Source organism: Talpa occidentalis, unplaced genomic scaffold (genome assembly GCF_014898055.3).
Source record: "Talpa occidentalis isolate TD23 unplaced genomic scaffold, MPIMG_talOcc4v2.1 talOcc4.12, whole genome shotgun sequence".
Taxonomy (NCBI): domain Eukaryota; kingdom Metazoa; phylum Chordata; class Mammalia; order Eulipotyphla; family Talpidae; genus Talpa; species Talpa occidentalis.
Genome location: NW_023601212.1, coordinates 3648747 through 3664836, shown reverse-complemented (window position 1 = coordinate 3664836; position 16090 = coordinate 3648747). Strand labels below are relative to the sequence as shown.

General features: G+C 45.3%; 1 protein-coding gene across 1 annotated transcript in view; it reads left to right on the top strand.

Moving 5' to 3' along the window:
* TRPC6 (transient receptor potential cation channel subfamily C member 6) overlaps positions 1-16090 on the top strand; it is a 66376-nt gene that overhangs the window by 37750 nt on the left and 12536 nt on the right. The window contains exons 3-5 of the mRNA XM_037504784.2: positions 7029-7214; positions 9285-9449; positions 12393-12609. Coding sequence (XP_037360681.2) covers positions 7029-7214; positions 9285-9449; positions 12393-12609 — 568 coding nt within the window. The remainder of the gene's footprint in view (positions 1-7028; positions 7215-9284; positions 9450-12392; positions 12610-16090) is intronic.

The window sequence follows — 16090 nt, the reverse complement described above, 5'->3', positions numbered from 1 at the left end:
AAGAAGAATCTTCCTCACTAAGTAAAAGGGGTCCTGGACTTAATTCCAGTGCAGGTGTGTCTGGAGGCTTCCCCCACCAACAGGCAGTTAACAGCAGGGTGTCTGAGAATTCAACTCAGACAGCTTAATTCTCACACTATCTGTCCAGAGACAACATCAGGCTCCACAGGTAAAGGGCTGCTTCCAAACTACCCTCCACTTCAGACAGCAATCACAAGCCTAGGATGTCACTGTGCTTCTAACTGACAAGCTATAAATAAGAGGTTTCATGACCTCTCCTCAAATCCCATTGATTTGTTAGAGTGGCTCACAGAACTCAGGAAATCTGTTTACTAACTAGATCACCAACTTCTTACAAAGAACATAATGTGGGGACAGCAGCTGGAAGCGGTGCATAGGGCAAGGTAATGGGTGAAGGACATGGAGCGTCCATGCCCTCTCCAGGTGTGCCATTCTCCCCACACCTCCAGGTAGTCACCAATCTGGAGACTCTTTGAACCTGCTCCTTTTGGTTTTTACAGCAGTCTTACTCTTTAGGCAAGATGGATTAACTCACTGGCCTTTGGTTATTGAGTCAACATCCAGCCCCACTTCTCTCCCTTTGGGGAAGGGGAGGGACGAAAAGTCCAAACCTACTAGTCACCTTGGTTCTCATGGCAACCGGTCCTTAGGTGTTTTCCGAAAGTCCCTCCATCCACGTACTGTAAAGCACCTTTATCACTCTCAGCACTTAGGACATTTCAAGGGTTTTGAGCCAGGAACTGTGAGCCAGGAACTGTGCATTAAGAACAAAGACAAATCTTATTAGTCATAATTTTCTGCCTAACCCATTTGAGAGGCCTTTCATTCTAGGTAAAATAATACATCCTAAAGATGAGTATCCAGAATAGCTTAAAAGAATCACTTACACTTAAACACAGGAAGAAGTGGTTTTTGCATCAATATTTCCTACAGATGCCTCTCGTTGAACTCTCATTCAGGAGGGGTGTATTCTCTGACAATCATCCGTGAATGAAGATGGGAAGCACATGAAACCTAAGTTGTTGTTCTGATCCCCACAAGGCACCAGAGAGCTGAATTCAGAGCACCCCAAAATGAACCAGCATGTTAACTTCTGCCACTAAGCTTCATCTTCAACAGAAATGTGGATTAGGGCAGGGAAATACAGAAAGCTCTGTCGTTTGCTACATAATTGGGTGAGTGTGGAGTTATTTTGTAAAGGGGTGAAAGACATTTCCAAGGAAATCAGTTTTAGGAAAGTCAGTGTGGAAAGTGAGTCCCTTAAAGCGATAGTGTTCAACAGTTTTATGGGACATGTTTACACACGCTGCATGAAGACAGCTCATCGATTTTATAGGAGTTGGATAGTGAGGACTCTCACAGGGATTCTGTAAGTTCCACTATATAGTTTCACTAAGCTCCCCCCAAATTCTCCCTTTCCATAAAACAGCCCACTGTCCATTAACAAAAGAGCGAGAGGACTTGCTACAGGGTTGTGCAGGCAATTTCAGTCTTGCACCTTGAATCTTCTGCACCAAACACTTATTTATTGCCCATATCACCAGGTGTGTGGCTGGCTTCATGCAAAGGCGACAATCAGACCACAGCAGAGAAACCAAACTACAGGTGGAGCCAGAGGAACAAGAAGGAAAGCAATAGGCCCGAGGAGAAGTAGATCTTTAAAGGGAGTGGGGCACAAACTGGCCTGTCAAGACCTGTCGAGAATATGCTAGGGTGGGTGGGGGCCGGGGCTCTGGCGAGAGCGGTCAAATGTATAAACTTCCAGGAATAAGACAAACAACTACCAGGGATTTAATGCACAACATCGTTCCTATCACTGTGTGCGATATTTGAAAACTGCTAAGAGAGTAGATCCTAAAAGCTCTCACCCCAAGGGGGAAGAAGCACTTTCCTTTAATTTTATTATTATTTTTCTTTGCGTCTAAATGAGATGATGGCCACTGCACTAACTGTAGTGATCATGTCACAATGCATTCAAGTCCAGTCATGGTGCTGGGCTTGCACCCCGGAGCACGTCAGTCACGCCTCAGTGACAGTGAGAGGAGGGGAAAGAGAATAGGGAGGAAACAGAGTCCAAGGGTCTCAGCCATTCAGCTCTGAATGTTTTGCTTCTGTAACACAAGGCCTCCGCCACCTTCAACTTGGGCTAAGCCTAATGTTGGCAAAAATACCAAATCAACCCCAAAAAGAAGGCTGAGAGTGTGGCTGTCTTTGATACTGAAGAAGAGATCATTCCTGGCTTCTTGCCTCCACTCAAGACTTGGCTCAGACAAGAAAGACGAGCCTTCGGGTCGAGGCGCCAGCGCCCGACTGCTTGGTCAGGAAAGGCGCTCTCCCGAACTCCTGATGTCCTTTTAGTACCTCAGTCTGCACCTTTGACTTACATCTCTAAACCCTTTTCTTGAACCTATTTATATTTTGGGTCATTGGCGGTGATGGTGTTTCTTTAATGACCTTCCAGTCACCTCCCTACCCTGCGGGGACTGGCGTCTGCTCTGCCATGCTGCATGAGCAGTGTTGGTGGAGCTTGTCCAGACCCTTCATGCCTTCCCGGGGCCTGGGCCTAGTCTTGCACATGGCCCTCCAGATGCCTCTGCCTTTGGCTCTGAGGAAGTGGAAGGTGGAGAAACTACTGCCGTGTCTGTTGGTAAACCGTTGCTATGTTCTGGTGTGCAGAAGGGCCTGGCATTGTTTGAAGCAGAAATATTCTCTAAAAACTTGAGCTGAAAGTATATTTTGTTAGCAGGAAGGCAGGGGTATGGTTATCAGATGCAGGCGGGTGACAGAGGTTGTCACTTATAAGCTCCCTGGTCTGCGAGGCAGAACCCCAGCTTCAGAAGCAGAGCGCTGCCCCCCACCATGGAGAAAGAGGAAACGAACCTCTGTGAACCCTGTAATTTAGTCTGAGAGATTTGCACGCTAACCTTAGGACACAGCAGCTCTCCCCTTTCCATGATTCAAAGAAATTAGCGAAAATAAAGTTACCTTTGCAAGAGCACACAGTTATTAAGTAGCAGAGCAAGAATTCAAATCCAGCTATGTCTTGCACACATGCCACGTTCCCTTCTTTACATCACCCAACGGAATTTTTGGTTGACCTACTATGTGTCACGTACCACGCTAGGTTGTGGGGACTCAAAGATGAGTAAGCTACAGTACTTGTGATGAAAGACGTAACTCTATTCCAAAGAGGCAGATACACACACACACACACACACACACACACACACACACTCACACAATGCAGTGAAGGGTGAGGGTGTATATTTCTACTTTTGAATATTCTATCAAAAACAGTTGTTTTTTTAATAGATGGGCAGACAAAATCTCATTCTGGCAGAATTTTGGATCTCTGGCAGGCCACCTAGGGAGGGGAGTTAACAGGTGTCCTGCTCCGTGAGGGCCATGGCTCCTGAAGCCACTGGGTCACCTTCTTCACTGCTCTCGCGTGTCCCAGCTACAACGGGACCTGAGAATCCATGCAAGGGGGGAATGAGAGCCAGTTCCCAGCGCTGCATGGAGTAACTACGCAGCCTTGCTGGTGGCAACCATCAGCCATAAAGTCCACAGCATCTGACAGAGCTAGGGAAATTATTTCCTCAGTTCTTATTTGCAGCATCTCATCTGTTGTTGCCTTTTCTCTAGTCTCTGGTTGACTTTATGTCACACAACGCCACACAGGAGGAGCTGTGCAAATGCTTGATGATCACCCATGTCAGCTACGAGAGAGCTCAGTACCCAAGGGGCCATTTAGGAACAGTTAACCACTCTGATAAGCAGGGAAGCCCTGGAGGTACAGGTGGTTCCAAGAAGCACAGTTGGGCCTCCCCGTTGGCGCAGCGGGTTGAGTGCAGCACTGGGAAGCTGTCCGCAGCCTCTGCAGCATGGGTTCGATCCTGGCTGGCCAGGGAGCTAGCCACACGGCGTGGCAGACCTCTCCTGACTCCCCCACTGCTCCCCTCAGCAGTGTTTTCAGTCCATCTGCCTGTTCTGTTCCCCGCTCTGTCTCTGGCGAACCCTCTCACCCTCCCGTCCTCTGGCCTGTACCCCAGTTCTTGTATAAATAAATTTTTGAAAAAAAAAAGTAGCAGCATCACGGCTGGCCACTCACCACCACGGAGATGGCCATGTCCTCCTACACTTCCTCCCCAAGTGCGTGGCCTCACTTCCCAAGCCGCCTCCTAATAAGGCTGCGGTGATCTCCCGCTGCAAGGATGCCTAAGTGAGCCATTGTCTGAATGTTCAGTCTGTTTCTCGAGCACACCCACGGGATCCCAACATGCCTCTGCATTGGCTAGCATGGGTTTGTGATGAGGGACGACGGCTGTCTGGGTATTGTTTGTGAGGTAATGAAAACAATCGCAGGAATGGCTTTGGTCAGGCAACCCTCCATGTGGGGAGCTGGCATTCCTTATCTTGTAAAATCTTCGTGGCATCCCTCGGAACTGAGCGCTCTAATGTCCCCTTTCTACCATGGGGATTTTGAGGCTTTAAAGGATTAAGTCATTTGCCCAAAGTCAATTAGCGGGTCAGTGCCTGCATCTAATTTCAAAGCCAGATCTCTCCTCCAAAGCTCCTGTGCTGGGTTAGTAAAAACTGAGGCATGTACTTCCCCCACCCCATTCTATGAATTTCTATGAAGCACAGTCCTTTCCCTACAAAGAGAGTACCAGACATTAACATTCTAGACCGTAAGATCTTTTCTCACTAAATACAAAAAAGATGACCTTTGAGAGGGTAATTTTAACAGGACATATTTATGTCTTATCATCTCTAAATTCTGCTCTATCAGTCCACTATCAGTTGTCTCTTTTCAACTCAAAGGTTAATAGGTGAGCGCCCACTTCCAATTTATTGATGTAGAGTGAGGGTGTGTGACCCAAAGACATGACCCAGAATTAAATCAGCCCACCAGCTCCACTTTTCCTTTCATGGCTCCAGAAACACAGAGCTGTGTCTGGCCAGTGAACCATGGCCAACTTTTCATTTAAGGAGTTTACACACCAGCTTGAGAGAACTTTAAGTATAAAAACATTTTTAAATGGATTTCCAAGGTGGGAAAAAAAAAAAAAAGCATGCATTTCTAAAACCAGAGTCTTAATTTTTAAATATGGGGGGTTGGGGGAATTGGAAAGAGTTTTGAGGTGTTAGACAGCACTGAGCTCCTGCACGCCCCATTTCAGTCTATGTGGTTTCTTACCACACAGTGTATCCCACTCTGGAAGGATCACTGTTTCTTAAAATATCTAGTTCCACCTGAGTCTCATCAGAATTCTAGAGGACGTTGATTTTTGACTACTATGTTTTGCTTTAAAAAGGCAAAGGATACGTCCAGACTTAGCTCTGCACACAGGACAGGCCAGGTCACTGCATTTTTCATAGCTCCAGGGCATCTCCTAGATGACATGAAATGGTTTTCAGATCTTGTTTTTGATGTTATTTAATGAAACGATTTTTTTATTGAACATTGACTGAGTTCAGTGCCCTGCTAAATGCCTAGCCTGTGTGATCTCTTTAATACTGCACCTCACTAAGCCTGTTTTCTCATTTGGAAACTGAGAATAACAATAGCACCTGCCTCGTTGAATGGTTTTGACTTTGATCATGTGGTTAAAACGCAGACGAGCTGGGTTTGCTCACAGAAATCTCTTGACACTAAAAGCCCAGACCCCTAAGCACTAGGCCAGAGTAGACACGGAAAACATAACACCGTATGCACTTCCACACCTAAGTCTGTCCCTATGAGCCTAACTGACTATTTCATGAAAGGGGCAAGGCTGTTTCTCTGTGACCTGTTTATACTAACTCTCTGATGAGACAGACACCCTTTCACAAGTAATTTGAGCTGTTCCCAGTCATAAAGTTTCATCAGTTTGCTTTTCTAGACAGTATCTGACCTACTTGCCTCTCCGTTCTCCAAAGATCTGAGTAGGAGCACACTCACCATAGCGGAGACACGGCAGTGTCTTTTTTTCTTTTTTTTTTTTTGTGGGACCCGCGCCAGCTGCCGGGGAACGAACCAGCGCTGCAGAGGCTGCGGGCAGCCTTGTAGCCCAGCGCTCAACCGCTGTGCCACCAGGAGAGGTCCCGGGAGTGTCATTTTTAAGGGCAGAGGGTTTGGCACCAAACAGAATTAGGTTTAAAACCTGATTTTGACACAGGGTGGCCGCGAGATCTCAGATGCGTACTTAATTCCCTGAGCAATACAGCAGAGAAGTAACAGATAACACAATCCACTCTTTGTGCAACAAGCTCAGCTACTCAGTTTTCTTGATTAATACTGGGCTATAACTGGCTTTATCTCAACATAAGAAAATAAGGAGGAAAGAAGTATTAGACCAGCAAGAAGACATACATGCATGCTACACATAAGTCTGACATGGGTTTTTGCTGTCTGAATATGACCTGTGCTCTCTACTCTGCCAACACAAAATGTGAGCATCAGAGATGAGTTACAACGAGAGCATTTTCATTAAACTTTGTGTTCTCCAAAGAGAAGATTTTCCATCAGCAGACTTTCATTAGATACCGTTTTTTGAAGCTGTTATGGTACTAGTGCTGTGTGTCCAAGCCGCCCATTTATCAAATTAAAGAAAACAGTTTACAAAGTCTTCCAAAGCTCTGACTTGCCTGCCAGTGAAGTTACATAAGAGATGCGATGTGTGCAAAGTAGTCGGGAAAGGTGTTTGCTTTCTAGTTCTCCTGAATCAACGCAGTCTGGCACAAACACCACCTTTTGATCACTCTGGTTATGCTTTAGGCAAATTTCCCTTTTTAAGATATGAAGAAAATCTTCAAGGCCCAAAGATACTTCAGAGATCACTTAGCAAAAGAGTAATTAAAAAGCATGTTTAAAAAAAAAAAAACAGTAAACTGAAAAATAGAATTTTTCTTTATTTTCCCAACAAACTATCAACTCACTGAAAAACTCTGCTGCATATCACAGTAAAACTTCTTAAAAAATTGCTGCTCTGTATTACCAGGTTTTGTTTCTTTGTCTCTCCTAGAATGACTATAAGAAGCTGTCAATGCAGTGCAAGGATTTCGTTGTTGGGCTCTTGGATCTGTGCAGAAACACCGAGGAAGTAGAGGCCATCCTGAACGGAGATGTCGAAGGGTGCCCGGGCAGCCGAGACCACGGTCGGCCTAACCTCAGCCGCTTAAAACTTGCCATTAAATATGAAGTTAAAAAAGTAAGGTCAGGCATGAAGCCCCTTTTAGTTATTTCCCTGGTTACTGGACGAAACGAGGGTGAAGGCTGGCACAGAGACACTGTTGGGTTTTTCTAATTAGCAGCAGCAGAGGCAGGTTCTTCAGGCGATGCGGGAGCCTCGGGGGAGGCACTGCCCAGGCACTAAAGATTTAATCATATTTAAAATCTACCTTGAGGATCAGAACGTTGCAGCGATTGCCACTTTCTCTAAAGACAGAACAACAACTTCAGGTCTCCAGATTACTCGGCACTTGTCATATTACGGGAATGGCATCATTTAGGATCCAACTCCATTTCCCCATCAGCCAACATATCGCAATTCGGGACCAAAGCCATCAGTTCCTTGACCCCTGAATCTTCTCTGACTGTCTCTTTATTTGTGGAATATTTTTAGTGTTTTTGCAGGATCCCATCCTTGATTGCTTTCTCAGGTTATGTAAGACAGCTTAACAAAAACAGTTTTTACAGCTAGATTTTATAATAAAAGTTCATACATGCTTCCAGTAAGTTTTCAGACAGTATAGATATGTGTCCTTTCTTCCTAATCAAATCTCTATGAGGAGTAATCAATTATATTTCTCCCCACAAATTTATATTCTGAACATCCTCATGTGGCACTAAATAATACCCATTTCATTTTTTCCTAAAGGATGCATTTTTATATACTGATTTCATTTGATCTGTTTACAAGTTAAGGTGTTGATTATTTTCTTTAGGTTTTGTCATTACAAGATGCCATAATTAAAAAAAAAAAAAACTTGTTCATGAAGCTTGCTGATTTCCATGCATTTTATCTGTAGAACAATTCCTAGATACAGAATATGGCAGATTTTTATTTTCAAATTTCAGAAAGGTTTGCTAAGTTTCCCTTCAAAACAGGCGCACCAGTTAACACACACACCAATAAATATTATTTCTCCCTTGTACCACATGGGTAAAAGTTTACCATTACTAAAATTTACCATGCTGAGAGGATAAACGTTGTGCCTTGTTTTAATTGTCTTTGAGGTTAACCATGTTAAAGGGTCATTGGCAGTTTCTTTATGTAAGCCGGCCTTTATCTAACCTAATATTCTTTTCCAATTTTTATTTTGGGTTTGTACTATTTATACATTACATAACATTATCCTCTGTCATATGAAGGATTCATTTGTTAAATATATAGTAGATTAAAAAAATTCTGAGAACTGAACAGTGAAGTTATAAAGCTTTCTTAATTTAAAGATTTTATGGCACAGATATAAAAAGAGAGGGGCCTCCCCTGGTGGCGCAGCGGTTGAGCGCTGGGCTGCAAAGCTTCCTGCAGCCTCTGCAGTGCCGGTTCGATCCCTGGCCATCGGCGAGGGTCCCACATGGCGCGCAGACCTCTCTTGCCGCCCACTGCTCCCCTCAGTAGTGTACTTGGTCAGTCTGCCTGTTCTGCTCCCCATGCTGGCTCTGGTGAATTCTCTCACCCTCCTGCGCTTCTGACTGTACCCAGTGCTTGTATAAATAAATAAATCTTAAAAAAAAAAAAAAGAAAGAAAAAGAGAGATGACTGAAATAAAACAGGCAGTCCAGAAACAGACCCATCAACAAATGAGAATATAATGTAAAATAAGATGAGTATTTTAGGTCAGTAGGAAAGGTGAAATGCTTTCTTTAAAAAGTATTTAGACATCCGAGCCAGCAGGATATTCCCATCACTCCTTCTAGATGAAAAAAAAAAAAAAAAGCAACATTTAATCATGAAAGTCCTTGTGCAGAACATTGCTAAACCTACTTATAATATTAAATTTCCAATTTTTTCCTTCGCTTTGAAAGAAAGCCCATTCGCTATCAATGAAAAGTGTGGTAACTTGGGGCCCTTGAGGATATACGTATAGAGAACATCTCAGAACCTCCTGCCATCTTCCTGTTGTCCGTCAACTGGACGTTTTATGTTTATTCTTTAATTCTAACAATATTTTTCATCAGAAAGCACAGAAAAAAAAAACATTAAACACCAGACTAGTTTACGCTGAATCTTCCTTTAATCAAGCTGTTCCATGTCTTGTCCCTCCCCTACTAGTTTGTGGCTCATCCAAACTGCCAGCAGCAGCTCCTCTCCATCTGGTACGAGAACCTTTCCGGGCTGCGGCAACAGACCATGGCGGTCAAGTTCCTCGTGGTTCTCGCCGTTGCTGTCGGGCTGCCCTTCCTGGCCCTCGTTTACTGGTTCGCTCCTTGCAGTAAGGTACGTCTGTGAGGCCTGGGTACATCCTAGAAGCACGTCTGCTTGGATGTGTGGAGCCAGTTAGGCAGGGAAAATTGTTTTATCCCAAATGGAAACATCAAGGATATAAGAGTTGAGTTTAAATCCTCTTAGAATTTTGACTGTTACCAAGTAGCATGCATTTTTTTATAGGAAAAAGAGAAAATAAAGGAAGAGAAAATTCTCCTGTACCACCACCACCATGTGGCAGAATCCTCGGCACCCAAGCTGGTGCTGTTCCTGTGTCTTCTCCCTGGGCACGTCCATGCATCTACTTTTCTATTTTTAATGGAGTGTGTAAGCACTGAGAAAATATTCCATACAACATCCTGAAAGCAGGGTATCTTTCCTATCTTTTTCCCCCCTCCTCTGGCAAAATTGGAGATGAATGTTTTGTTTTATAATTTAGCGAATATGATCAAAATGAATCTTAATTTAAGGAAGGACAATCATAAAAATATGAACATACTGCTTGCTTCAGTGAAGAATATTTCTTTTGCGGACAAAGCACACTGTCACTGACAGCAGGACAACCTATTTTCTTGGCAAAATCTATCTTCCCAGACTTTGGTGAAGACAGTGCTCAAATGGATCTGGGCTTTCATTAGTGTGAAGAACAGGCTTGAAAAACATTGACCTGTCATTCTCTTAACAGGAACAGAAAAATGTCTGTCCTACATTGTCTACCAATCTTATTCTTCATGTTTTTGAAAGTACATGTCTGGAATCCTTTAAGTTTCAACTCCAAGAGTGAGACTGAAATAATTCTAAAGGACAGGGCTCAAGTGTCTGAGGACCATCTATTTCTGCGCCGTGTAGAAATGTCAGCTGAATCACCTGCTGTTCTAACTGTGGGCCTTATTCATTTTGGAACATTTGTAACTGTGGGTGCGAGCACATGTATCACCACTGTCCACACAATTGAAGCGAGCTCCAGCCTTTTCTGTTTCTCTTGGCACGCGGTCAACAGTAAGAACTTGAGAAGAGCATGATGAAAAATGCTCAGAGGCACATTGTCCTTTCCAAGCTCACCCCCTTTCGTTTGACAGTGATCACTGATCACCTTGTTCCAACTTCTTTCAAGTTGTTTTTTAGAAACAACTGTGCATCTGTTCATCTGTGCATCTCAGAACACACAGATGACAAATTACACTAAAAGGGATCACTCACCTCATTCCCAAACTCCCAAACTCCACTGAGTGATGCCAAAATCTCCCTCACTTTAAAGACAAAACTCAGCTCTTGGTGATCTGTAGTAAGGAGAAGATATGAAGAGCCACCATTTCAGTTTCCTGCCAACAAATTATTGGTTTTGTTTGCTTGATTGCTTTTTTCTTTAAACCAGAACATTTAATAAGCAGCAAAGATGCCTGGTTTAATTGTCCTCTCTCCTTCCTGAATAAGATAAAGAAGGGGGAAGAGCACTGAGGGATGGTAACCCAACAGAGATGGTGGCCAAGCCAGTCAGGAGCGAGGCTCAGACCAGACAGATCAGACACAGACACATGGACACAAACATCCTCATGTCCTCCCTGGTCTAAGATTCCTAATTTTTTCAAGAGAGAAAGGCTGAACTACAGACTCAATGCAGTTCTAACTTCCATGTTACTGGAAACCGCGCAGACAGCTGGCTTGTGGGGACAGAGGCCACGCGTGTCTGCTCCCAGGGAGCATCAGCTGTTTCAGTCTTAGAAGAGGCTTCTTTGTTTGCTCAAAGAATTCATATAAGATGCATGTCTACATGTGGCACACACACATGTATTTTAATGGGGCAACATGAAATGTCATTGTAAACCAAATGGAAGCATGAACTGCAAAGTACGAAATCCAGGGTTCGAATTCTGGCTGTACCATTCATGAGCTGTGTGACCTTTAGGCAAATTTCTGGGTCTCACATCCTCATTTTCTTCACCTGTAAAGTGGGCACTGAGTATCCACTACCTCTTTGGATTGTTGTAAAGATTTATGGGAGTTAAAGGGGTGAAACTCTCAAACAGTGCTTGCACACCTGAGTGTGGCTAGGGCGGCACTACCACCATGAATTCACACATTTGTTTCTTTTGACTAGTAAACTCATTTGAAAAGTTGTCAAAAGCTAAGGGCTCTCTTCTGATGACAAACCTCCCCCCACACACACTCCAGTGTTTACAATTCCATGGGATGCACTGAGCACTGCAGACCCCTCTGCACATGCAGCACCCCCAAGCTAGGACACCCCCATGTCAGAGGCACAAGGGCTTTTACTGTGTCCACATTTAATAGGAAGAATCTGATTTTCACATCATTTAGGAAATTCACCCAGCTAATGAGGGAATGAAACTGAAACCTGAACCTACAATGATGGACTCTAAGCCCCGTGTCCTCATGACGTGGCCCCAGGGCACTGGAGATCAGCCTGCTGCCCAGGCGGGAGCCGTCCCCTTGGTACCCAGGACTCACTCCTTTCACAGCATCCCCCACATGGCCACGCCCCCGACCTGGCTTGCACTCACATCCATGGACCAGAGCTGAGCATAGCGGCCAGGCAGAGATCTCCCAAGGATCCAGGCCTGCAGCGTGAACTCAGTTTAACACCTTCACAGCCACCCCCTTAATACTAGGGCCCCTGCGTCAGTTTGCTTTGCGCGAGTCGTGCTGACACTATGCCCGCCTTTCGTCATCGTTACAGTAATGACATTTATCATTTGGTCCGTGTTACATAATATTCACGCATCTACATCACACTTGGCAGAGTAACTTACTCAATTATTAACCATGGGCACAGTCACGTATCGATGAGGACTGTGCCCCCAATGCTGTAACAGTGATGACTGCCCCCAGCCACGCCGTGGGCTCGGGGACACGGCAGCGCAGGTGCCTATTCTGGGAGTGGGAGTGTGTGTGGAGAGCGCGCAAAGCTAACCCGCCTTCTCTGTGTCGCATCAGATGGGCAAGATCATGCGTGGACCTTTCATGAAGTTTGTGGCACACGCCGCCTCCTTCACCATCTTCCTGGGACTGCTGGTCATGAACGCAGCGGACAGGTTTGAAGGCACCAAACTCCTTCCCAATGAAACCAGCACCGACAACGCCAAGCAGCTGTTCCGGATGAAAACCTCCTGCTTCTCATGGATGGAGATGCTCATCATGTCCTGGGTAGTAGGTAAAGTCTGTTCTCCCAGCTTCACTCACTCGCGAACGACGCTGGCTCCCCCCCCACACACCAGTTACACAAACTGCATGGCACGACACCTCGCACCACACACTGTGACCGTTACCTTGGGGTCATTATCAGTGCCGCAGTCGGTTCACGCGCCTCATGTTTTCTGCATTTCCAAAAACACCCAGGCGGAAACAGGCAGGAGAATATTAACTAAACCACACCAGTGAGCAAAAAGCTCTGCCAGCACATATTCCAGGAGATCTGTGACTTCAAGCTTAAAAGCCAACGGATGATTTTATGTTGAGATTTAAGAGGAACTGAAGTTAATAGCCACTCACATTTACTAGACATTTATTAAGGGGCGGGGCTTTGCATACACAATCTCTCTGTGGATCGTTTTTTTACTGCGTCATTTTCCCACTCTAATAATACCGTCTCCCTCACAGCATTCATGTGAGCATTAAGTCATCTGCTTCAGATCTCCTAGACGGTTAGACAAAACAGAGGAAACACAGTCTTAACTACTGCACTGTTTACATACAGGATCACAGATATGGCTTGTCACTAGGTGTAACGTAAATGAGAAATGGGCTGCAACTGGTTCTTTCTGAATGAACAAATGTGACAGCGATGAGTGCCTCTGTTAGACCTGAGGACGCCCCAGGAAGGGGACACAGTCTTGGTGGTCAAGGACACTGGGTCTAGGAGCAGGTCAGCAACTACTGCGATGGCTGAAACCTAGTCAGGAGAAACACAGACATGGGAAAGCTCCAGGCCAGGAGCACCGATTACATGAAGTCCAGAGGGAGCTACTCAGATGCAAAAGGCAGGGACCGAGCCCAGGGCCAGGGCTGCCCCGCTGCTCCTGGCTGGACCAGAGCCCTCTGCGGAGTGTGTGTGGTGTAAGCCTCCATGTGCGGACAACTGGCAAAACAGGGAGCCACCCAAGGAAGGCCACCGAAGGGGGTGAGTGTCCCCCCGACTGCACTTGAGGGGAGTGGGAGAGCGGACTCTGGAGGGCAGTGCCGGGGAAGGCAGGGCCTGAGGTTTACTTGTGGAGATTCTCCTCTAGAGAAGACAACAGAACAGGGTGCGAGAAGGAGCCTGGCCAAATACGACGCCCGAAGCACGTTTCAGCACCTCCGTGGTCACCTGGCCTCTGCCAGGGCAGACTTTATGGGCACATGGTGTTCTTGCCTTAGGAAAGGTAAAGGCAGAGGGAGGACACTTGTTCTCTGCTGCTCCAGAGGGCCCGCCTGGCACTTCCTGAAAGCCCAGCGAGGGGTGAGCAGCTTTGCAAGCAGTCAGCCCCTGTCCCCAACACACTCCAGCCAAGGCTCGACGCCTGTGGGGAGGCCACGCTTGCCAAAGCAGGGGAAGCAGAGCGGGACTTCAAACTACGCATGGTAACTCCTGGGCAACTCAGAGAAGTAAGACAGGAATTCATCCTTCAGGCAAAATAGTTTCTCTCTCTCGTATTCTCAAATTTTGATGCGATTTCTACTTCTTAGAGAGAGAACGTGGAGGAAGCACGAGAGGATGCTTTGAAGACAAGACTATAGGAGCTTGACTGCCCCTTTTACGTCCATGCTGCAGTCACCAAACCCTTCTTGTCCTGCAGGAGGGCAGGAACCCAGCAGCCACATAAAGGAGGGGCCTTCAGGTTTTTCCACCCCAGGTCTCAGGCCAGGTGTGCGCATGAGCACATGCAGTCAACATTTCCCGCATTAACCTTGATCCATTAAGTATATATTAATCCAATTATATTATATATATATTATCCATTATATTATATATATTAATCCAATCCTCCTTTCCTCTCCCTGGGAATAATTCAAAATAAGTATCGAAGGTGCTGACTCCTGAGATCATGTCTTCTGTGCTGCACTAAATGCACGCATGACATCACGTTCACCCTCAAAGGTTTGACTTTCACCCATAGAATTGACTCTTTAACCCAGTTTGTCCACCACCCCACCCCCAAAACATGCTGGTCTTGAGAAAAGCATATGAGGCAGCAGAGCAGAGACCAGGGCCCAGTCAGGCCCAACAGTCTCCAGAATCACCTACAGGGTGGGTTCAGCCACAGCCATTCATGAAAAATCAGAGAACTGGGCCCAGGTGGCTTCTGGGAATCAGACAGAAGATGAATTTCAACTAATGGATGATGAAAGACTTGATGGAGATGGGTTTTGGCCAATGGTTGGAGTTTGGATTAATTTCCCCTGGTGCCTCTAAGAAGAGGCAGGATGTCAGAGAATGGGGTAAAATAACTTTTTTAATAAAGTACTATTCTTCAAGATCAGAAGAAAATAGATGCCATGGAAAACTACCATCCCATGTTTTAAAGTGTTTTGAGTAAATTATTTTATTGAGGTAATACTAGTTTGCAACACTATATAATTCAGATGTATAGGATCCCCCCTCTTCAGATGTGTTGCCCCACCCCTTACCCTACCCCATCCCCACCAAGCAGCCATAAGCCTCCCTAGTCCATTGGGCCCCAACCCCTCTTTACTTACCCCCCTCATATACACACCCTTCTGGTAGCCTTAGATATGCAATCAGATTTCAAGGGTCTGCTTCAGTTTGTCTTTTTCTATTCCTTTGCTTTGTTTCTTGATATTCCACACAGGAGTGAAACCGTCCAGTACTTGCCTTTCTCTTCTAACTTGATTTCCCTGAGCATAAGCCCCTCAAGTTCCACTCACATTGTCAACAAATGGCAAGATTTCATCTTTTTAATGGCTGAGTATTCCCCTGTGTACGTACACCACGCCTTCTTAACCTGCTCACCCACTGCTGGGCACTTAGGTTGTTTCCATAACTTGATTATTGTAAATGGTGATGCAGTGGACACAGGAGTACATATAGCCCTTCAAATTAATGTCCTTGCATTATCTGGGTATATACCTAGGAGTGGAATTGCTGGATCATGTAACAGGCCTATTTTTAATATCCGAGAAACCTCCATACTGCCTTCCATCGGGCTGGCCCGGGCTCCGTCCTGCCAGCAGGGCACAGGGCTCCTTTTCTCCAACACTCTCGCCAGCACTTGTTTCTGCTCGTTTTGATAAGGGTCATGCTCACTGGAATGAGATGGGGTCCCACTGTGGTTTTGACTGGCATTTCCTTGATGATAAGCGATGATGACCATTTCTTCACGTAAGGGCCATCTGTATATCATGCCCTTTTTGTAAAGTTTTAGAAAGTTTAAAAAACTTGCTAAAGATTGTACACCTCAAGCCCATGGCAGTGAGATCAAAACCTGTGCTCTCAAATATGGCACTCAAAGAAAAAAAGACATAAAGCTTAGAAAGACCATGCATTATTATTACCAATCCCATCAGCAAGAGACAACTATTAGTATTTTCCTATAATTATCATAGAAGTATTTTGCTTTCAACAAAGTCCTGCAATAGGTACCATTCTGACTTTTACTTAACATGTCTGTTTTTGATACGAACATTTTCTGGTATGA